This window comes from Hyperolius riggenbachi, chromosome 3 (genome assembly GCF_040937935.1).
Source record: "Hyperolius riggenbachi isolate aHypRig1 chromosome 3, aHypRig1.pri, whole genome shotgun sequence".
Taxonomy (NCBI): domain Eukaryota; kingdom Metazoa; phylum Chordata; class Amphibia; order Anura; family Hyperoliidae; genus Hyperolius; species Hyperolius riggenbachi.
Genome location: NC_090648.1, coordinates 35,755,927 through 35,778,735, shown reverse-complemented (window position 1 = coordinate 35,778,735; position 22,809 = coordinate 35,755,927). Strand labels below are relative to the sequence as shown.

The 22,809-nt window shown below is 47.2% G+C and overlaps 1 protein-coding gene across 2 annotated transcripts in view; it reads right to left on the bottom strand.

Moving 5' to 3' along the window:
* LOC137560920 (protein mono-ADP-ribosyltransferase TIPARP-like) overlaps window positions 1–21,002 on the bottom strand; it is a 42,113-nt gene extending 21,111 nt beyond the window's left edge. Inside the window, exons 1-2 of one of the 2 annotated variants that reach the window (XM_068272093.1) lie at window positions 20,931–21,002; window positions 848–1,275 (exon numbers count right to left, since the gene is read on the bottom strand). In XM_068272093.1, the coding sequence (XP_068128194.1) occupies window positions 848–1,272 (425 nt within the window). In that variant the 5' untranslated portion in view covers window positions 1,273–1,275; window positions 20,931–21,002. Of the gene's footprint in view, window positions 1–847; window positions 1,276–2,124; window positions 2,230–20,930 lie in introns of those variants that run through there. The other variant, XM_068272092.1, reaches the window with a different exon arrangement.
* Between the last annotated feature and the right edge of the window lie 1,807 nt (window positions 21,003–22,809).

Genomic DNA, 22,809 nt, shown 5'->3' with positions numbered 1-22,809 from the left:
TTCTTCTTGTATTTTAAGCATACAAATGAAGCCAGTTCACCAACAAGGGAGATGCTTACCATACTTTGTAAGTACTCTGTGAGCAAAGCTGTTTCTGGGGAACTGAAGGATCTAGTAAAGCCAGACGTAATTGAGAAAACGGAATCATCTAAATAAGTTTCCCCTTTTGTGCTGAGAATGAAGAGAACAGGAAGTATTACTTGTTGACTTCCAAGAACTTAACAAGACTGTGGTTACTACTGATGGTTTCTCATTCTCACATATTGAGGAAGTATTCTCAGAACTTAAAGCGGGATTGTCAGCCATAAAATCAAATTCCACGTACCCACTGCACACTGTGTTTATTACGCAGTCTACAACCTGACCCTGCATCACAAGCACTTTAATGTAATCATAAATGTTTCTGCTGTGATGAATCTTATCTCAGTCAGCCTGGCTCTATTCCGGTGCATTGCTGGGGAGAAGGAAACGTGTTATCTCCCCTCCTACATCCTGCTCTTCACTGATTGGCTGAGGGCAGTTCAGTGTGACACGAGGATGAGCGCCATTTTAGCAGCAGACAGCATGACTGGGTGGGTTTCATTTAGCTTTGATACTTCCTGATTCCAAGCTGGAATGGAGAAAGTATTAAAGCTAAAAGGAAAACACCCAGTTCTGCTATCTGGTGCTGAAATGGTGCTGCATGTGGCTTTTTGGGTTCTGAACCACCTGGTCCCGAAGTAGAACATTAACACTCCTTAGTATACTGAGTCTAAGCCTACATAAGCCTTATGTGCTCTGTAGTAGAGCTCGCTCGATAATACGTTCTCATGAAATGGTCCTCAATGTTTCTCATCAATATACTTACTGGTGGACTGCAGTGACTTGTTCTTTACTCGGGTCACTGTAGAGCCTCTCCAGGACAAGCTGAGCCCCATCATCGAAACTCCACCACTGCTTTGTGTCTTTATACCTCAGCTGCCATAGATATGGTAAAACAGTGTGGTGCTTGGGACACAGAAGTCCCGGAGAACATGGGCCGACCAGGAAGTCTGAACAGATTGCATGGCCATCTTCTTGGTATATAATATAGAAGCTATGAGGGTTGAAAGTTACTAGTTGTCCGGTGTATGGTGTGTTCTGGGGTTCCACAAGCTCATTAGGAGTGTTTTCAGTATCTAAATCTAGTTCTTGAAGGGCTATTTCTTCCTGCGTCGGATCTAATCCCGTGATCACTGCTGGGTTGAGGTCTACTGAACATGATCTTCTCCTTTTCAGACTACCTCGAAGCATGACCTGCAGAACAAAGTGCAAACATGTTATCTAAATCCATGACATGATGTGTCTTCTAGACTAATCGTTGGAAGCTGGAGCCATATAATACAATCAAAACAATGTATGTAAACAGTCAAGGACACTTCTGGCCAATGTGGTAGGTGAGAAACCCACTGTTGTCCTATCTCCTTGTGGATTTGTGTCCCTATAGGCTTCTGACAATTAAACCTGTCCCTCATGGCCGTTTAACGAATCAGTTGGTTCTGTCGCATTTTGTTGCACACCCCTTCCTGCACTACCCCAGCTTAGTGGGCAAATGCAGGGTATAACGTAGCAGAAGCTGTGCTCTCGCCTCTCCGCTGAAGTCCAGTGCTGTGCTTCAGCCTGTCCGCTCACCACTCGCCCTAGTGCCCAGCATCTCCTACCACATGTAGCATGATTACATGCAGGAGACAGAAAGGATGGTCACACAGGGACAGCACTGGACTCTGGCGGGGAGGTGAGAGCCCAGCTTCTGCTGTGCTATACTCTGCATTTACACATTGGGCTGGGGGAGTGCAGGAAGGGGATGGGGACAGATAGTGGCACAAGGGGACATCAGGAGGCACAGGGAGACAGAGAGGCACAAAGGGGGACAGAAGGAGCCTAGGCGCAGTCGGAAAAAGGATGCACATGGGGGCACAGGTAGCACAAGGGGACAGAAGAAGGGAAAAGGGGACAAAAAGAGGCATGGGAGACAGAGGGAGGCACGACAGCCAGAAGTGAAGCAATTGCGCTCCAATGCAAGGTATAGGAGTGCTGCAAAATCGCTTTTGAATTGCTGCACAAATGATTTTGCAGCGATTTTGGTGAACTGTAGGGTGAAATTACTTAGTCTAAAGTCCCTCTTTAAAATGTAAAGTTCTTTGCTGCCTCTCTCTGCTCTCCACATACAGCTCCATTAGACATCTCCTCCTCACAGAGATCCAGCTCCAACTGCCTCAAAGGTTAGGAATAACTCCCCACACAGCATCATCAAGCTCCGCCCTCCCAACGGTCATACTCACCTGCCACATCCACTCACATACAGGTAATCTTTAAAAATTTGCCAGATTTTCATTGCCCTTGCAACAAGAGAGAGTACCGCACGCCGACGTAACACGTATGTGTAAAAAAGGGGCTTAAAAGCGGGCCTAGACATGCTTTGTTTACCTCACACGTATACATTTGCAGGAATGGTTCTCACATAATGGGAAAGGGTCCTGCTCTGAAGTTCCTTTGCCCTCATTGCTCTTACCTGCCTCCTCCACCCATGTGACCAATCTCTGCTCTCTGCCCAGGTGCAGGCGCCAGGGAGGAAGTGTCCTGTCATCCCAGCCAATCTCCAGGATCATGCACACCACATCATCGCATGTAGGGCATTGCAGGGACATTCCAAGAACAGGTGAGAGCCGCGGAGCAGACCATTCATATGGAAGAGGGGTGTTGGGGGATCCACAATCTCGGGAGGTACACACACACTATTAGTGTTGCCCAGGAAGCCAGTAGTACTGTATGTGGTCCTGTGTTAGTCATGGAGAGACTCCACAGACATAACAACAAAAGCTGTTTAGCAGGGCCGAGATTCTGGAAAGTCCACAATGGCCCGGGCCTTGGGCCGCTGCAGCACAAGGGGCACCTGGACAGGAAATAGGAGTTACCGCATATGAAAGAGGAGGCTGCAAATGGGAACAACACATAAAAATGAAAGCTGATGCCGAAGGTATCTGTACATTAAAGAGAACCTGTAACAAAAAAAGGTTCCCGTGGGGTTTACTCACCTCGGGAGGGGGAAGCATCAGGGTCCCAATGAGGCTTCCCCCTCCCCTGTAGCTGCAGGCAATCCAGCGCTGGCTCCCCCGAAGTGTCCAGAGATCCTCCCGCGACAAGCCTGACAGGTGCTGATTTATTTACCTTTCCTGGCTCCAGCGGTGGCGCTGTTGCAGCTCTCCGCACGGAGATAGGCGGAAATAGCCGATCTCTGTCAGGTCCGCTCTACTGCGCAGGCTATTTCCGCCTATCTCCGAGCGTAGACCCGATACTGCTCCTGCGCTGGAGCCGGGAAAGTAAATATTTGCATCCCCGCTGTTCGGAAAGTTTTATTGCTGCCGCCGTGGGACCGAGGAGGACGGGGGAAGCCTCAATAGGATCTGGAGGCTTCCCCCACCCGAGGTGAGTACCCCCCAGGGGAGATTTTTTTTTTTTGTTACAGGTTTTCTTTAAATAGAGGGGCTATTGTACATTGATGGATGTACATGGAATGGATGGGTGCTACTGTACATGGAAGGGGTACTCCAGCATACTCGGCCTAGGGGCAGAAAAAGTATAAATACACCTTGCTGTTTAGGTAATACCTTCAATGCCAAACTGTACAAGCTTTCAAAACTCTAAGTTTCTTCTACAGGCTTGATACAGAACTGGATGAGAACCGTACGGCAAAGCCGGGACAAGGTCCTCCAGCACCCAAGGCTGAGACTCCAAAGTGCACCCCTCCATCCCTCCCACCCCAGCCGTCACACACTGATTGCTATTAGACTAAGGGGTGCCCCAGGGCCCCCAACACCTTAATCTCTAGTTATCTGGCTTGCAGTCACTGCTAGGGTTGGCCGAGGTGAGAGAGGCTCCAGCCTCAGGGCACAGTGCAGGAGGGGGCACACAACTCACTCAGCTATCATTCCCCTACTGTGTTTGAAGCAAAGAGAAATAAGAAAAGGGGATACATGGCAGTGAATGCAAGCCGGATAACCAGAGATTAAGGTGTTGGGGGTCCTGGGGCACCTCTTACTCTAACAGCAATCAGTGTGTGACGGTTGGGGTGGGAGGGATGGAGGGGGGTACTTTGGTGTCTCAGCCTTGGGTGCTGGAGGACCTTTTCCCGTCTCTGGCCACTGCCATGTATCCCCTTTTTTATTTCTCTCTGCTTCAGACACAATAGGGGAACGATAGCTGAGTGAGTTGTGCGCCCCCTCCTACAGTGCGCCCTGAGGCTGGAGCCTCTCTTGCCTCTGCCTCGTCCCGGCCCTGCCATACGGAGTAGTGTTACAATCTGCAACCGGTACTGTGTTACAATCTGTAGCGTAAATAAAGTTTTGCTGTTGGTTGTAAGTATTTGTTGAATAACAATGTAACAGTTTAAAGAAAAAAAACTGTAAAATGTTTTATACCCCCAATAAACAAGGGCTGAGACCTTAAGATGGCTATATTATTATTATTATATGTAGTGAGGTTGTTCACATGCACATACCTCTTAATTCTGGCTTCAATTGCTCCAGCCGTTCAGTAACAAAGGTGAAATGGTGACTGCCAGATACTTTACACATCAGCGCAGACACAGCTCACGTTTCAGAATGTGAATAAGCCCTTACTCATCAGCGGTGCATGCTGGGAATGTGGGAGTGGTCCCTGTGCTCATGTGCTGAGGGTCAGGCAGGCAAGCAAAGCACATTGTAACTGTTTGAGTACAGCGCTCTACATCAGCCTTAACACAATCTCAGATTCCCACAACACAGTTCCTTGGCATGAGTTAAATATAAGAGTCCACTCTGAAGTCCGCAATCTCAAGTCTCCAATACTGGTAGGTATCACGCTCACCAAATTTGATGGCTGATTGATTACGATCAGCATAAATGGTATATGGTGCCATATACCATATGCCATTTATGCTGATCGTAATCAATCAGCCATCAAATTTGGTGAGCGTGATACCTACCAGTATTGGAGACTTGAGATTGCGGACTTCAGAGTGGACTCTTATATTTAACTCATGCCAAGGAACTGTGTTGTGGGAATCTGAGATTGTGTTAAAGGAATACTGTAGGGGGTCGGGGGAAAATGAGCTGAACTTACCCGGGGCTTCTAATGGTCCCCCGCAGACATCCTGTGTTGGCGCAGCCACTCACCGATGCTCCGGCCCCGCCTCCGGTTCACTTCTGGAATTTCAGACTTTAAAGTCTGAAAACCACTGCGCCTGCGTTGCCGTGTCCTCGATCCCGCTGATGTCATCAAGAGCGCACAGCGCAGGCCCAGTATGGTCTGTGTCTGCGCAGTACACTCCTGGTGACATCAGCGGGAGCGAGGACACAGGCGTGCAGGCGCAGTGGTTTTCTGGTTGATGGCTGATTGATTACGATCAGCATATATGGTATATGGTGCCATATACCATATGCCATTTATGCTGATCGTAATCAATCAGCCATCAAATTTGGTGAGCGTGATACCTACCATTTGTATTGGAGACTTGAGATTGCGGACTTCAGAGTGGACTCTTATATTTAACTCATGCCAAGGAACTGTGTTGTGGGAATCTGAGATTGTGTTAAGGCTGGTGTAGAGCGCTGTACTCAAACAGTTACATACTCTACAGGGTGTCAATACTCACCCAATTGTATAGCGATCCACTCAGCCAATGTGACTGCATTTATCATACTGTGAACTATATTAGTCTGTGCTGAGGAGCGCATATACCACCTGATCCCGAAGCAAAGCACATTATTATGCCCATACAGCGTGCAATAAAAACGTTCAATTTTCCCTTTTATTTGACCAAAACGATAGAATCGAATAATAGTCAAAAATAATCTTTTATTTATTTATTTTTTGATCAAGAAAAACAAATGATTATCCCGTTTTTTCAATAAAACCTGATCGAACATGTTGGAAAAATCTTTATATTCGATCTAATGGAATAATCTAATAATTATCTAATCGAAAAAATTGTACCATGTATGGGAACCATTGAGGCAGGGAACACACTTGACTGTTTTCGTGTGCGTTTTCTGCACAGAGAACTCATGCTAATCAATGTGCTAGTGCACACTTAGGCTGGTTTCACAGGTGGACGTTACAGGCTCACGTTAGAGCAGCCTGTAACGCACCCCAACGCACAGCAATGAAAAATCAATGGGCTGTTCACAGTGCCCACGTTGCGTTACATAGTAACGGAGCACATCTACATAACGTACTGCATGCAGTACTTTACACGCGGCTAAGCCGTGTTAGACTGTTTGCACATGCTCAGTGGGGGGTGAGAGGAGGCGGGGAGATGCCGCTACAGTAGCCGCGCACATGGCTGCTTAATATGCACTGCACTGGCGGCTGCTGATTGGCCGGCGGGACCACGTGATGCGGAGTGTCTCACTCAATCAGCGCCACTCTGGTAGACCTTATGCGGATAGAGCTGCCTAACGCGGCTCACTCTAACGTCCTCTCCCGCACCACCATGCGTTGCGTTAGGGGCACGTTATGCGACCTTAACGTCCCCTCTAACCCAACATCCTGGTGTGAAAGAGACCTTACTGTGTTGTTCGCCCGCAGAAAAAAAAACTGACATTCTGCATGATGACTCTGCACATTTTGGCAGTTTCCTCTATCATTTACATAAGCTGCTGTGAAAAAATGCGCGCGTTTTCCTGCATGGAAACACACTTGGTGTGCAAAAAAAGTATGCAGAAAAATGCGCGCGGAAAACTGAAAGTCAAGTGTGTTCCCTGTAAAGGAAATCCGAGGTGAGAGGAGCATGCATGTTCAGACTTAGGCGCAGACCAAAAACCGCTAGCATAAAAGCTTAGCACTTTTTGAAGGCGATTCTAGGCATGTTCCTAGCGATTTTCTAATCATGCCTAGCGATTTTTGGAGCATTTTGGTGTAGCGTCATTTATATTTTTTAACAGTAGAGCTGGAACTGAACAGCTTCTGTAACAAAAATGCTTGGAAATCCGCTCTGATCTAGCGCTTTTCAGGGCGATTTTCCACTTTCCTATACTTTACATTGAGGCTGCATCGCCTCAGAAATCAGCAAAAATGCTGCAGGACCCGAGTTTGCTTTTGGGAAAAACGCTCATCGCTCTGGTATGATCTATCCCATGCAAATACATTAGCCAAGCGCTTATCAAAGCACAAGCGTTTTTAAAAAACGCTCAGAAGCCATAGGGCTGGTGCACACCTGGAGCGCTTCTGAGCATTTTTCAAAATGCTAGTGCTTTGATAAGCGCTTGGCTAATGTGTTTGAATGGGATGGAGCTCACCAGAGCGATGTGATTTTCTCCCAAACGCAAATGTGGGTCCTGCAGCATTTCTGTGCTTTTCTGAAGCGATTCAGCCTCATAGGAAAGTGGAAAATCGCTCTAACATAGTGCTAGAACAGATCGATTTCCAAGCATTTTCTTTTTACAAAAGCTCTACACTTCCAGCTCTACTGTACAAAAAAAAATTGCTACACAAAAACGCTGCAAAAATCACTAGGCATATTTAGAAAATCGCTAGGCATATGCCTAGAGGGGCTTACATAGTTACATAGATATTTGGGTTATAAAAAGACATCCATCCATCGAGTTAAACACCAGCCTATCCCCTCACATATCCCTGTTGATCCAGAGGAAGGCAAAAAACCTTCCAAGGCATGGTCCAATTAGCCCTAAAAGGGAAAAAATGATTTCCCGACTCCAAATGGCAATCAAATAAAATCCCTGGATCAACAGCTTAGAAAAATCACTTCTAAAAACACTGAGTGTTTGCGATTACGCTAGTGCTTTTAGATGTGCACCAGCCCTATAAAGCTGGCCACTAACGGTCCAATTTCTAGCGAAAAATCGTTTGAGCGATCAGAAATTCTGATCAGACGAAAAATCGTTCACTACACCATCAACTAACCAATCATTGCTTCCTATCTATCACGACCACCAAGAAAATCCAAATTTTCGTTCGACGAAAATTCATTCAGGCGACATTTTTTTCACTCGTTCATAATCGATTGTCTCCACCAATGGAGATTATTTACAACCAATCCGATCAGAATTTCTGATCGCTCTAACGATTTTTCGCTAGAAAAATTCATTCGGGCGACATTTTTTTCACTCGTTCATAATCGATTGTCTCCACCAATGGAGATTATTTACAACCAATCCGATCAGAATTTCTGATCGCTCTAACGATTTTTCGCTAGATATTGGACAGTTAGTGGCCAGCTTAAGTATTAGAGGCAGAGCATCCTCAGCAGGACTGCCAGGCAAATGGTATTGCTTAAAGTGCACCGGAACTCAGAACTTTCTCTCTGCTCTAAAAGATAAGCATAACTTTTAAAGAAAAACATTTCTTTGTTACAGTTGACACAATCCTGCAATAAATCAGCAGTGTGTCTACTTCCTTCTTTCATGGAAGCAGACATATGGTTAACATCCTGTGTTTACAAATTGACTGCTCTGCCAAGGCAGCCAGCTGAAACAGCTGAGAGATCAAATTACACCTGTGATCAGTCACAGATGAGGGGGGATTAGACAGGCTAAACTCTCTAAATACACACAGAGTGCATTTCTCTACAGGGAGTGCAGAATTATTAGGCAAATGAGTATTTTGACCACATCATCCTCTTTATGCATGTTGTCTTATTCCAAGCTGTATAGGCTCGAAAGCCTACTACCAATTAAGCATATTAGGTGATATGCATCTCTGTAATGAGAAGGGGTGTGGTCTAATGACATCAACACCCTATATCAGGTGTGCATAATTATTAGGCAACTTCCTTTGCTTTGGCAAAATGGGTCAAAAGAAGGACTTGACAGGCTCGGAAAAGTCAAAAATAGTGAGATATCTTGCAAAGGGATGCAGCACTCTTAAAATTGCAAAGCTTCTGAAGTGTGATCATCGACCAATCAAGCGTTTCATTCAAAATAGTCAACAGGGTCGCAAGAAGCGTGTGGAAAAGCCAAGGCGCAAAATAACTGCCCATGAACTGAGAAAAGTCAAGCGTGTAGCTGCCAAGATGCCACTTGCCACCAGTTTGGCCATATTTCAGAGCTGCAACATGACTGGAGTGCCCAAAAGCACAAGGTGTGCAATACTCAGAGACATGGCCAAGGTAAGAAAGGCTGAAAGACGACCACCACTGAACAAGACACACAAGCTGAAACGTCAAGACTGGTCCAAGAAATATCTCAAGACTGATTTTTCTAAGGTTTTATGGACTGATGAAATGAGAGTGAGTCTTGATGAGCCAGATGGATGGGCCCATGGCTGGATTGGTAAAGGGCAGAGAGCTCCAGTCCGACTCAGACGCCAGCAAGGTGGAGGTGGAGTACTGGTTTGGGCTGGTATCATCAAAGATGAGCTTGTGGGGCCTTTTCGGGTTGAGGATGGAGTCAAGCTCAACTCCCAGTCCTACTGCCAGTTTCTGGAAGACACCTTCTTCAAGCAGTGGTACAGGAAGAAGTCTGCATCCTTCAAGAAAAACATGATTTTCATGCAGGACAATGCTCCATCACACACGTCCAAGTACTCCACATCGTGGCTGGCAAGACAGGGTATAAAAGAAGAAAAACTAATGACATGGCCTCCTTGTTCACCTGATCTGAACCCCATTGAGAACCTGTGGTCCATCATAAAATGTGAGATTTACAAGGAGAGATAACAGTACACCTTTCTGAACAGTGTCTGGGAGGCTGTGGTTGCTGCTGCACGCAATGTTGATGGTGAACAGATCAAAACACTGACAGAATCCATGGATGGCAGGCTTTTGAGTGTCCTTGCAAAGAAAGGTGGCTATATTGGTCACTGATTTGTTTTTGTTTTGTTTTTGAATGTCAGAAATCTATATTTGTGAATGTTGAGATGTTATATTGGTTTCACTGGTAAAAATAAATACTTGAAATGGGTATATATTTGTTTTTTGTTAAGTTGCCTAAGAATTAATTATGCACAGTAATAGTAACCTGCACACACAGATATCCCCCTAAAATAGCTAAAACTAAAAACAAACTAAAAACTACTTTCAAAAATATTCAGCTTTGATATTAATGAGTTTTTTGGGTTCATTGAGAACATGGTTGTTGTTCAATAATAAAATTATTCCTCAAAAATACAACTTGCCTAATAATTCTGCACTCCCTGTATGTTTTCCTTCTGCAAGAGTTCTGCTCCACTTTAAAAGGAAATAAGTATGTCAGCCTCCATATCCCTCTCACTTTAGATTCCATTTAAAAAATGTTGAAGTTAATGCAGATAAAACTGTGCCTGGGGGAGAAATGTACAAAACACAAACACACCCACCACTCCAAGCATATACTGAAATAGCGTGTCAGTGGCAGTGCTTGCCAAATGGACATGGAAATAGGACCTACGCTCCCCTCCGAGACTTGTCCTCAGTCATTCCAGGAGCAGAGAGGGGTGGGAGAGTGGAGAAGGCCTGGCAAGGAAGTGATTCATCTTCTTTCCGTTGATAAACATATTTTTTTTACGTCTTGTATTATTTTATGTCCTCCACACTCAGGCACATAGACTGTATCTGTCAAATACATTGTGTTTAGACCTCTCTGTTGAAGTAATCCTGAGATAGCTTGTGTGGGCCTATTTATACTTACCTGGAGCTTCCTCCAGCCCCATGAGGTGCTTGAGGAAGGTTAGGCAGTGCAGGGCCACCATCAGAAATTTTGGGGCCCCTCACACATCATCAGGCCTGCCCTCCCTCCCCCCCCCCTTCCCAGGCCCACCCACTGGCTGCTGTGCCTGCCCACTAGCTACTCCACCCCTGTGCCTGTCAGTAAGAGCTTTAATAGGATTAACCTCCCTGGCCGCGGGAGGGTTTTTTTACGTAAATTTTTTTTCCATGTAGCTAGCCTAGCGCTATCTACATGATTTTTCCCTCCCTGCTCTCACCCTTCCACCCTTCCGCTCGCCGCTGGCGTTAATACCCATCAGGAAATCCTGTTCTGAACGGGATTTCCTGTATGGCTTCCCCCGTCGCCATGGCGACGATCGGACTGACGTCATCGACGTCATGACGTCAGGGGGAGTCCCGATCCACCCCATAGCGCAGCTGGGCGGTGATTGGCCAGGCTGCGCAAGGGAGGCCCTCTTTCGCGCCGGGTAGCGGCGGCGAGCGGGAAAACACGCAGCTAGCAAAGTGCTAGCTGCGGGTTTAAAAAAAATTGTGTAAATCGGCCCACCAGGGCCTGAGCAATCCACCGTGGCGTTACTGGACGAGCTGAGCTCGTCCGTAACGCCAAGGTGGTTAAGGATACCTTAGTGGAAAATAAAATGATAACGGCAGGAGCAGGCATGTGTAGTGGGCTCTCCCCATGCCCACTGTTCCCCCTTCTCCTCTGTCCCCTTCTGTTAAATTACAGGGGGACCCCACAAAAGGCTACAGAATGGCACTCAATAGGATGGTTAACAGATTGCCTGCAAACATCAGACAACATGTAAGGACCCTTATCCCTGAAGAGCCTAGAACAGCCTGCTTTTACATGCTTCCCAAGATCCATAAAGAGGGAAACCCAGGCAGGCCCATAATCTCAGGGAGCGGAACTTTTACAGAGAACATTTCAGGGTGGCTGGAAAACATCTTGAAACCTCTTGTCTGTAAAAGGCCCAGCTACTTACAGGATACCACCCACCTCCTGAACAAACTGACAGCCATCGGCCCAGTACCTGAGGGAACCATACTGGCCACAATGGACGTGGAGTCCCTGTACACGAACATTCCCCATGATGATGGTATTGCGGCCTGCCGTAAATATCTTCAGGGTCAGGTCATACCTGTAAAGCCTATTGCTGGACTGATCAAATTCATTCTCACTCATAATTATTTCACTTTTGGACAGGACCTCTATTTACAGCAGATGGGCGTGGCAATGGGTTCGTGATTCGCACCACAGTATGCAAATCTATTCATGGCCAAAATCGAAGAGGAATACCTCAATGCATGTGGCATAAAACCCATGGCCTACTTCCGCTTCATTGATGATATTTTAATCATCTGGTCCGCAAGTGAGGATGATCTTCTCCAGTTCCACAGGAACTTCAATGCCTTCCATCCTACAATCAAATTGAAACTTACCTACTCTCACACAGAGATTAACTTTCTGGACACCACCATATACATCAGGGGTAACAACATACAAACCTCTGTGTATCGCAAACCTACAGACCGTCCCACATACCTAAGATATGACAGTTTTCATCCCAAGCACATTAAAGAGACTCTGTAACATCAGAAACATCCCCTGGGGGGTACTCACCTCGGGTGGGGGAAGCCTCCAGATCCTAATGAGGCTTCCCACGCCGTCCTCTGTCCCACGGGGGTCTCGCTGCAGCCCTCCGAACAGCCAGCGACAGACCCAACTGTAAATTCAATATTTACCTTTGCCGGCTCCAGCGGGGGCGCTGTGGCTGCTCTCGGCTCCGAAGTAGACGGAAATACCCGATCTCAGTCGGATCCGCTCTACTGCGCAGGCGCCGGAAACTTGCGCCTGCGCAGTAGAGCAGACCCGACGGCGATCGGGTATTTCTGCCTACTTCGGAGCTGACAGCCGTCAGAGCGCCTGCGCAGGAGCCGGGAAGGTAAATAATGACGTCATTTTGCACGGAGGGCTGCAGCGAGACCCCTGAGGGACGGAGGACGGTGTGGGAAGCCTCATTAGGATCCGGAGGCTTCCCCCACCCGAGGTGAGTACCCCCCAGGGGACGTTTTGACGTTACAGTTCCTCTTTAAGAACTCTATAATTTACAGCCAAGCTATAAGGTACAACCAGATTTGTTCTGACATGATGGACAGAGACAAGAACCTGGATCGCCTTAAGAACACTTTCATTAAACAAGGTTACAGTCCTCCTATGGCTGAGGCCCAAATCAGGAAAGCCAGCATCATCCCCAGGACTGAACTCCTGAAATATAAGCAAAACCAGAAAGAGGAACGTGTCCCTTTGGTTGTCACCTACAACCCACACCTGGAAATCTTAAGGAGGATTGCTAAGGAACTTCATCCCATTTTACACAAGGATCACAGACTGAGAAAGATATTCCCTAAACCTCCAGTCTTGTCATATCGGCAACCACACAATCTAAAACAGATGATTGTCAGGAGTTCTTTGAATAGGCCTCAACAAAACGGAACATCACCCTGCCGACAAAAAATATAAAAAAAAACAAAAGTTTGCTTTCTTAAAACAGAAAGAATTTGCGATAATTCAGGTTGGAGTGAGCTTGAGATGTCTCCCAGAGCAACACTGCTGAATATATGCAAATTAACCATTGTACCCTTAGAAGCTAAACACACCTCCAGAACCGCTGGAATGCAATGATGTGTCAGCTTACCAATTTGTACAGAGCCATAATAATCCAACATGCATACAGACTGTTTTGGATGGTTTGATCCTCATCAGTGCATAGCATAGATTAATTTGGCTCTTTGCAGTAGGGCTTGTAACACCGAGAGATACAGACTAACCAGCAAGCTCATGGTGACCCAGAACTCATTGGAGTGTGTAAGGAACTACAATGGTCCTAAAAAACCCCTTACTAAGATGTTAAGAAAAACAAAAGTTTGCTTTCTTAAAATATGTGGGACCTGCAGACACATTTACTCCACTGACAGGGTAACGATACCAGGTTCACAACAGGAGTACAGAGTACAAGGTACATTTTCCTGTGGTTCCACCAATCTGGTATATCTGATCATGTGTGCTAAATGCCCCAATGTTCTGTACGTGGGAGAAACTGGACAAACTCTGCGCAGACGTATGAATGGACACAGGCACACTATTAATGATACCAAATCTGGACTCCCAGTTGCTACACACTTTCGGTCCAACGGACACAGCATGGATGATCTTCGTGTCACTGCCCTGAAGGGTGGCTTCAAAACGTCAAATGACCGATTAATAGCAGAAACAAAATTTATAAATTGGTTCAAAGCTGTGCAGAACGGTTTGAATAAGGACAACAATTTTTTATATTGGTATGAGACTGATGATATTTAAACTTTCTCTGCCATTCTAGCTGAACTTGTGAACTAAGAATTTACAATACCTCTGGGTCATTCCTAATCCCAGGTCTGTGAGCATGGCGTAAACAAGGATCCTTATCTTAGCTAATAACCTCTAACCCCATTCAGATGGTCTGTTTGAATTAAGGCATCTTCAGCAGCCTCAAAAAAATATCTGTTTTCCCTTTTGATGTTGCATGTATATAAGCTGTCTGTACCACCAGCTTGCAAACTAACAGGATATAAGCCCGACGAAGGCTGCAAGGCCGAAAGCTTGCTTATTCTTATTCATTTTTAGTTAGCCAATGAATGGTATCATCCTGATTTAAAACTTCTTGCCCCTCTGTTACTCAGTAGCGACTCTCCAAACTTACTTCCAGGTTGGGGTGGTCATGGCTTTCCTGCGCAGGCGCTGCTTGGCGAAGCATATCCTTGTATGCATTCACGCAGCTGGGAGGAAGCGATCTGCGCAGGTGCACTACGTAGTTGTGATGTCACAACTACATAATGCGCCTGCGCAGAGCGCTCTTGGACGTCTGTATAGCAAACTGCGCAGGTGCGGGAAACAATGGGGAAATACTGTATCCGAGTCAGCCATCTTAACATGGGAGGGTTTGGGGCCTGGAACAGTGTTTAGCGGCCATTCAGAGGCAGCCACAACCTAAATTAAAGCACAGACCACCTCCCAGCAGCATCATTAACATTAAAAGGTATTTATTTTTTTATGACGTTCTCGCCTTGTGGGTCCTTTTTAATACCAGCGTGCAGGCACGTGCAGAGGGGGGTGCTCTGGGTGCCCAGGCACCACCCCCTTTTTAAAATCAGCAAAAAGGCCCCTCTGATCGCGCAAAATAAGCCCCGCCCCTACCGCAGTAAGCCCCGCCCACCCGCGAGAAGCTCCGCCTCCGCCTGGGGCACTTTCAGGTGAAGAGGCCTGGATAGGAATCCTAGTGTGGCATACTGACCTCACCCTCCACCTAGGATCCATACTGACCTCTACCTCCCCCAGCACCCATAGTGACTTCTCCCTCACCCACAGGGACCTCTCCATCCACCTAGCACCCACAGTGACTTCTCCCTCCCCAGCACCCACAGTGACCTCTCCCTCCACCTAGCACCCACAGTGACCTCTCCCTCCCACAGTGACCTCTCCCTCCCACAGTGACCTCTCCATCCACCTAGCACATACAGTGACCTCTCCCTGCACCTAGCACCCACAGTGACCTCTCCCTCCCCCAGCACCCACAGTGACCTCTCCCTGCACCTAGCACCCACAGTGACCTCTCCCTCCACCAGCACCCACAGTGACCTCTCCCTCCCACAGTGACCTCTCCCTCCATCTAGCACCCACAGTGACCTCTCCCTCCACCAGCTCACACAGTGACCTCTCCCTCCACCAGCACCCACAGTGACCTCTCCCTCCCACAGTGACCTCTCCCTTCACCTACCACCCACAATCACCTCTCCTTCCCCAAATATAGCAGTGATCCTGCCTACCCCAGCACCCACACTGACCTATCCTTCCCCCAGCACCCACAGTGATCTTTCCCTCCCCCAGAGGCTACCCTCCTGTCCCCTGCAGCACTTACAGGAACCTCCCATCCTAAAAGCAGCGCCCACACTGATCTCTCCCAACACACAGCATCCACAACTACTCCCTCCTCCAATAACTACAATGACCTCTCCCAGCACCCACAGTGACCTTCCCTTCCTCCAGCACTCATACTGACCTCTCCCTTCCACAGAACCCACAGTGACCTACCCTTCCACCAGCACCCACACTGACCTCTACCTCCCCCAGCAACCACACTGACCTCTACCTCCCCCAGCAACCACACTGACCTCTACCTCCCCTAGCAGCAACTATGCCATTCATAGCAGTACACACAGTGACCTCCCACTCCCTGCACCCACCACAATCCCACCAATATTCAGCACCCACATTACACTCAACCAGTAACCCCCACTATAGCAAGCACCCAGTACTTGCACCAAGCAACTTTCACCCAATACTTATATCCGACCTCCATATGGCACTTAGTACTTGCATCATTCACCCTATAGCTGGCACCCAGTACTCACACCCGCTTGGCACAGTACTTGCACATTATCTGAACTCACATAAACCAGTACTAGCACCCAAAGTACCTGCACTCAGAATCCACATGACACACAATGCCCACCCATAGCTAGCACCCAGTGCAGGCATGGCACCAAGTATTCGCACCAATGTACCTGCACCCAACACCCACATGTTTCATCTGCAGTAGTTCCAGTTGCACTAAGCCTCCACTTGGTGCCCACTGCCCAGCACCCACACCAAACACTCACAATATGACATCTAGTACTTGCACCCAGAACTCACAAGGGCTTGAGTAACTGCAATCAACACCTACATGATGCTTGACACCAACCCATACAGCCAGAATGCACATGACACCCTGTGCCAGCACCCAGAACCCACATGGCACCCAGCTTCTGCATTTAGCACTCACATGACAACAAATACCCCACTAACCAGCACCCATTACCCAGATGTTACCATGTACTCGCTCCCAGTACCCACTTGGCACTCAGTATTTGCACCTAAGACCCACATGACACCCTATAACCCCCATAATCAACACCCACATGGCACAGTACTCACACAGCACAAAGTTCCAAAGCCATTATATGCACCTAGTACCCATCCATGGCCAGCACTCAAATAGCACCCAGTACCCATCCTTGGTCCGAACCCATATGAGACTCAGTACTCTCCCATGGTACACATCCAGACCACACACGGCACTCCCTACTCACTCATGTCCAACACTCACATGGCTCCCTGTACCAATTAGCACTCACATGGCACCCACTATTGTTTATCGCCTTCTGCTACTCATTCAGCACCAACTACTGCATAGCACCCACTGCAAATAAACACCCAATACAAACTGGACCTTGGTATCCACAGCAGCTTGACACGGACTGTACTTTGGCACATCGGCACCCACTGCAACTTAGCACAAACTGGACCTTTGCGTCTTACCACCCACTGCATCTGGGCACCCGCTGCACCTTGGCACTTACTGCAGTTTTGCATCTACTAATGCTTAGCAACCACTGCATATTGGCAACCACTGCTTCTTTGCCTGAAAAGAAGCTTGGGTGCTGATCTAGAGGGACAGAGATCTCAGTAATGAAAGGTGAATCCATGCCTACATCAGGCTCCACTGTTCCCACTCTAATAGTGCGCACCTATGACTGATGATTTGAGGGTGGTGGCACTAAAGAAGTTGGTTGGAAGAAGACACATGGAAAGTCTGCCTGATACTTCTATAAAGGTGTGTGTGTGTGTGTGTGTGTGTGTGTGTATGTACTGTGTGTGTGTGTGTGTATGTACTGTGTGTGTGTGTGTGTGTGTGTGTGTGTGTGTGTGTGTGTGTGTATGTGTGTGTGTGTGTGTGTGTGTGTGTGTGTGTGTGTGTATGTGTGTGTGTGTATGTACTGTGTGTGTGTGTGTGTGTGTGTGTGTGTGTGTGTGTGTGTGTGTGTGTGTGTGTATGTACTGTGTGTGTGTGTGTGTGTGTGTGTGTGTGTGTGTGTGTGTGTGTGTACTGTGTGTGTGTGTGTGTGGTGGTGGGGGGGGGGGTTAAGACTGCCTAGTGCTTTCTGGAGAAGGGGTATTACATACACAATTTAGCACGATTTATCGATTAGGGCCCCTTTTTCAAATTTGAGCACCCCCCCTTGAGAATCCTCTGCACGGCCCTGCCAGCGTGTTGGAGGGGAGGAGCCCTGGGCCCCTCACTCTAGTGTCAGTTGTCCCCCCCTGATGGCTGCCCTGAGTGTAGGCACCAGGCATTTAAGGGTTAAAGGACCACTGACGCGAAAATCTTAAAATTTAAAATGTATGTAAACACATCCGAAGAAGAAGTACATTGCTTCCAGAGTAAAATGAGCCATAAATAACTTCTCTCCTATGTTGCTGTCACTTGCAGTAGGTAATAGAAATCTGACAGAACTGACAGGTTTTGGGCTACTCCATCTCTCCATAGGTTATTCTCAGCATGGCCTTTATTCTTTATACAGACACTCCCCGAAAAAGATTTATACAAAGATGTTGGCCAACTTGGCTAGCCTCCCTGCTCACCATGCAGCAACTGCCATTCATTAAGTGTTTTTGAAAATAAAGAAAACCTTGAGAATCGCCCATGAGGAGATGGACTAGTCCAAGACCCGGTTTTGTCATATTTCTACTACTTACTGTAAGTGACAGCAACATTAGAGAAAAGTAATTTATGGCTCATTTTACTCTGGAAGAAACATACTTCTTATATGTATATATTTATATATATTTAACATTTTATGATTTTCCCGACAGTGGTCCTTTAAGGTTAGGTAATTGGCAGGTCATGGTCAAAGTTAGACAGTAGACAGGTCAGGGTTAAGGTTAGGCACCAGGAATGTCAGAGTTAAGGTTAGGAACTAGGCTTGTCAGGGTTAAGGTTAGGAACTAGGCATGTCGGTTAAGATTTTGCACCAGGCGTGTCAGGGTTAAGGTTAGACAGTAGGCAGGTCAGGGTTAAGGTTAGGCAATTGGCAGGTCATGGTTAAGGTTAGACATATGGCAGGCCAGGGTTAGGCACCAGACATTTCAGGGTTAAGATTAGGCACCAGGCATGTCAGCGATAAGGTTATTAATTTATAAATAATTTGGTTAGTGTTTTCCCATTGTAAAATCTTTCCTCTCCCTGATTTACATTCTGAAATTTATCACAAGTGTTGACATCTTTACTGCTGGTAGGTGTATCTCTACAGACTGTTTGTATGCTCTGTGTTTTGCGAAGCCAGTAGGAACAACACCTGGTCTCCCAGAATGCTCTGGAATGAGAATTCCGCATATCTAAACAGCCTAGGCTGTGACATCACTGGGAGGGCGGGGCTACATACCAATTCACAGCAATACATAGGAAGTGTTTATGATGCTGAAACCAGGATACACAAAAGTGGGTATCCTGAATAATCTACAGTTCTACATTCTACTATACGTCACTACAGGGCCTCTTTAAAGGGAACCTAAACTGAGAAGGATATGGATTTTTCCTTTTAAAATAATACCTGTTGCCTGACTCTCCTGCTGATCCTGTGTCTCTAATACTTTCAGCCACAGCCCCTCAACAAGCATGCAGATCAGGTGCTCTGACTGAAGTCAGACTGGATTAGCTGCATGCTTGTTTCAGGGTGTGATTCAGCCACTACTGCAGCCCAAGAGATCAGCAGGACTGCCAGACAACTGGTATTGTTTAACCCCCTCCTGACCACCTAACTCCGATTGGCAGCGGGAGGGTGGCAGCTACAGAACCGCCTGATGCTGATTGGCATCAAGTCCTGTAGCTGCATATTAGCGGGAATCACACGCGCATCCCTGCTTATGTAACGAAGCTCCGCTCTGTAAACAGCCTGCCAGCAGCGATCGTTGCTGGCAGGTTGTTAGGGGAAGAAATGGCTGTTTATTTATTTTGTACAGCGATGCGATCTACCGCAGTGCTGTACTGGGGACAACCCTGTCACTCGGCAGTCCCCTGGAGACTCACAGAAAGCGATCGCTCTCATAGACTGATGCCTATGAGAGACGATCGGCAGGGATTGAATCTTGGGGAGAGGGAGGGAGGGGAAGTATAAATTAAAATTAAAGGCATTTATAACATTAAAATGAATAAAACAAAACAAAATGTGACAGCAGTGATCAGATGCCACCAACAGAAAGCTAACACCAAGTTGTTGGTGGCAACAAATATAGGCAAACGCAGGGGAGGATTACAGCTGCCCAGAATCCCCCCTCAGACCAGGGCTGGTGCAGTGTCTGGGGACAGGCATACACTGAGACACCACAATATCTGTAGGCATACTGCAGCTCACAGCACTGCCCCCTTTCTTTCCCTGCTACAGATGACTTTGGACTGAGCAGGGACAAGGTCCTCCAGCACCCAAGGCTGAGACACCAAAGTGCGCCCCTCCATCCCTTCCACCCCAGCCGTCACACACTGATTGCTATTAGACTAAGAGGCACCACAGGGCCCCCAACACCTTAATCTCTAGTTATCTGGCTTGCAGTCACTGTCATGTATCCCCTTTTCTTATTTCTTTCTGCTTCAAACACAATTAGGAATAACAGCTGAATGAATTGTGCGCCCCCTCCTACACTGTGCCCTGAGGCTGGAGCCTCTCCAGCCTATGCCTCGGCCCGGCCCTGACTTTGGATGTAGCAGCAGCGTGTGTACAGAGCATGGAGCAGCTTTAGGGAATGTAACAGAGTCAGGTATGAGCACCGCCCTGTACCCTGCTGTGTGAATGCTTCACTTTCCCCTTCATTACCAATGTTGGCTGTCCTCATTATTATCTGTAGCCAAACTGCTCCTGATTGATCCGTTGTCGGGTTGGTTGGATGGGAAATTGCACTGTGTGTACCCAGCATGATGTCCTACATTATTACATGGAGACCTTTCAGGAACACCCTCCCCCCCCCCCCCCCCCTTTGAAAATCCTGGGTCCGCTGAGAAAAGGATGCAAAATTAATTTGTGTGCTAAGTTGTATGGCTCTGCAGCGAGCTGTTACAGCTACAGTAGCCTGAATTGTAAAAAAATACCCTGGTCACTAGTAGGGGGGGTGTAAGCCAGTGGTCCTCAAGTGGTTAAAAAGAAACATCCATATCCCTCTCAGTTAAGGTTCCCTTTAAGATGAGGCACCGGGAAGGAATTCCAGCTCTGCGTTAGGACAATCCCACAAAGCATTCTACAAAAGAGAACTTTTGCTTCAAGTTTTGTAAAGCCCCCCAGCACAGCAGCGGAGTGACTCTGGGAGTGAATTAAGAATGTCGGTAAGGAATATTAATGTACAATCCGGAGGCTCAGAGCTTACCTGTACCGTGACATGGAGTAAGCAGCGTCCTCATTACCAAGGATTTACTTTCTGTTTCTGTTCAAGCTTTATGCAAATGATTTCTTCTACTTTCCCGTCAGTGAGAGGCACTCCCCAGACTGAATGAATCATCGTCATCTGCTAGTGGGCAGATATAGCGGGGTGGGGGAAGGAGTGGGGGGGGGGGGACTGCGTCATTATGTACAGCTCTATGTCTGAAGTTACGGTATTCCATGCCAAAAAACTTGCTGGGATACTTAAAGGGGCACTACAGCGAAAAACAGTAACATTTAAAGTATGTGCAAACATATACAAATAAGAAGAACATTTTTTTCCAGAGTAAAATGAGTCATAAATTACTTTTCTCCTATAATGCTGTCACTTACAGTAGGTAGTAGAAATCTGACAGAAGTGACAGGTTGTGGACTAGTCCATCTCTTCATAGGGGATTCTCAGCAAGGCTTTTATTCTTTACAAAGATATTCCCGAAAAAGGATTTAAAGAGACACTGAAGCGAGAATAATTCTCGCTTCAGAGCTCATAGTTAGCGCTAAAACGCCGCTATCCCGCAGCTAAACGGGGGTCCCTTCACCCCCAACCCCCCCCCCCCCCCCCCCCCCCCCCGCAAAATCAATTACCAAATTGGTCGTAGATTTTGCTGCTCCTAAAAGCAGGGCTAACGGCTGCAGCCCTGCCTCTAAGAGAGGAAAGAAAGACTGAGAGGGGCGGGGGTAGAGGCGGAGATACGCGCTGACAGACGCGCGTGGGGCAGGGCTGCGGCGGTTAGCCCTGCCTCAATCCGGAAGAGATCCCCGCTGCTCGGAGGGGATTTCGGGGGGTCAGGGACCCTCGTTTAGCCGCGGGATAGCGGCGGTTTAGCAGGGGCACACATGGGCAGCACGGTGGCGTAGTGGTTAGCTCTCTCGCCTTGCAGCGCTGGGTCCCTGGTCTGAATCCCAGCCAGGGCACTATATGCAAAGAGTTTGTATGTTCTCTCCGTGTCTGCGTGGGTTTCCTCTGGGCACTCCGGTTTCCTCCCACATTCCAAAAACATACGGATAAGTTAATTGGCTCCCCTTAAAATTGGCCCTAGACTACAGTACTTACACTATATAATATAGACATATGGCAATGGTAGGGATTAGATTGTGAGCTCCGTTAGGGACAGTTAGTGACAAGATATAAAGATACACTGTACAGCGCTGCGTAATATGTCGGCACTATATAAATACTAAAATAATAATAATAATAACTATGAGCTCTGAAGCGAGATTTATTCTCGCTTCAGAGTCTCTTTAAACAATGATGCTGGCCAGCCTCCCTGCTCCCTACACAGTTTTTTGGCAGTTGGACAGAGCAACTGTCATTCACTAAGTGCTTTTGAAAATAAATAAATCCCTGAGAATCCCACCATGAAGAGATGGACTAGTCCAAAACCTGTCACTTCTGTCAGATTTCTACCACCTACTGTAAGTGACAGCAACATAGGAGAAAAGTAATTTATGGCTCATTTTACTCTGGAAAAAAATGTACTTCATATTTGTATATGTTTGCACATATTTTACATTTTACAGTTTTTCGCTGTAGTGCCCCTTTAAATAAAGTCTGAAGGGAAATGTATAGAAAAAAAAAACAGATACCTAAGGAGAGGGCAGGCTCTGAGTCCTATAGAGGCTTCCTGTTCTCCTCCCAGTGTCCTCGTTCTAACGCAGGCTCCTCCGTTTGAATGTCCAGCACTTGGTCTCCTGAAAACTGGTGACTGTACTGCGCACGCACGGGTGCTCGAGAGAGGGCGCTCCCGCGTGAGCGGTAAGGAACAGCCAGTCTTCAGGAGCCCGAGTGCTTCCGAAGACTGCCGTAACCATGCAGAAGCAGAATA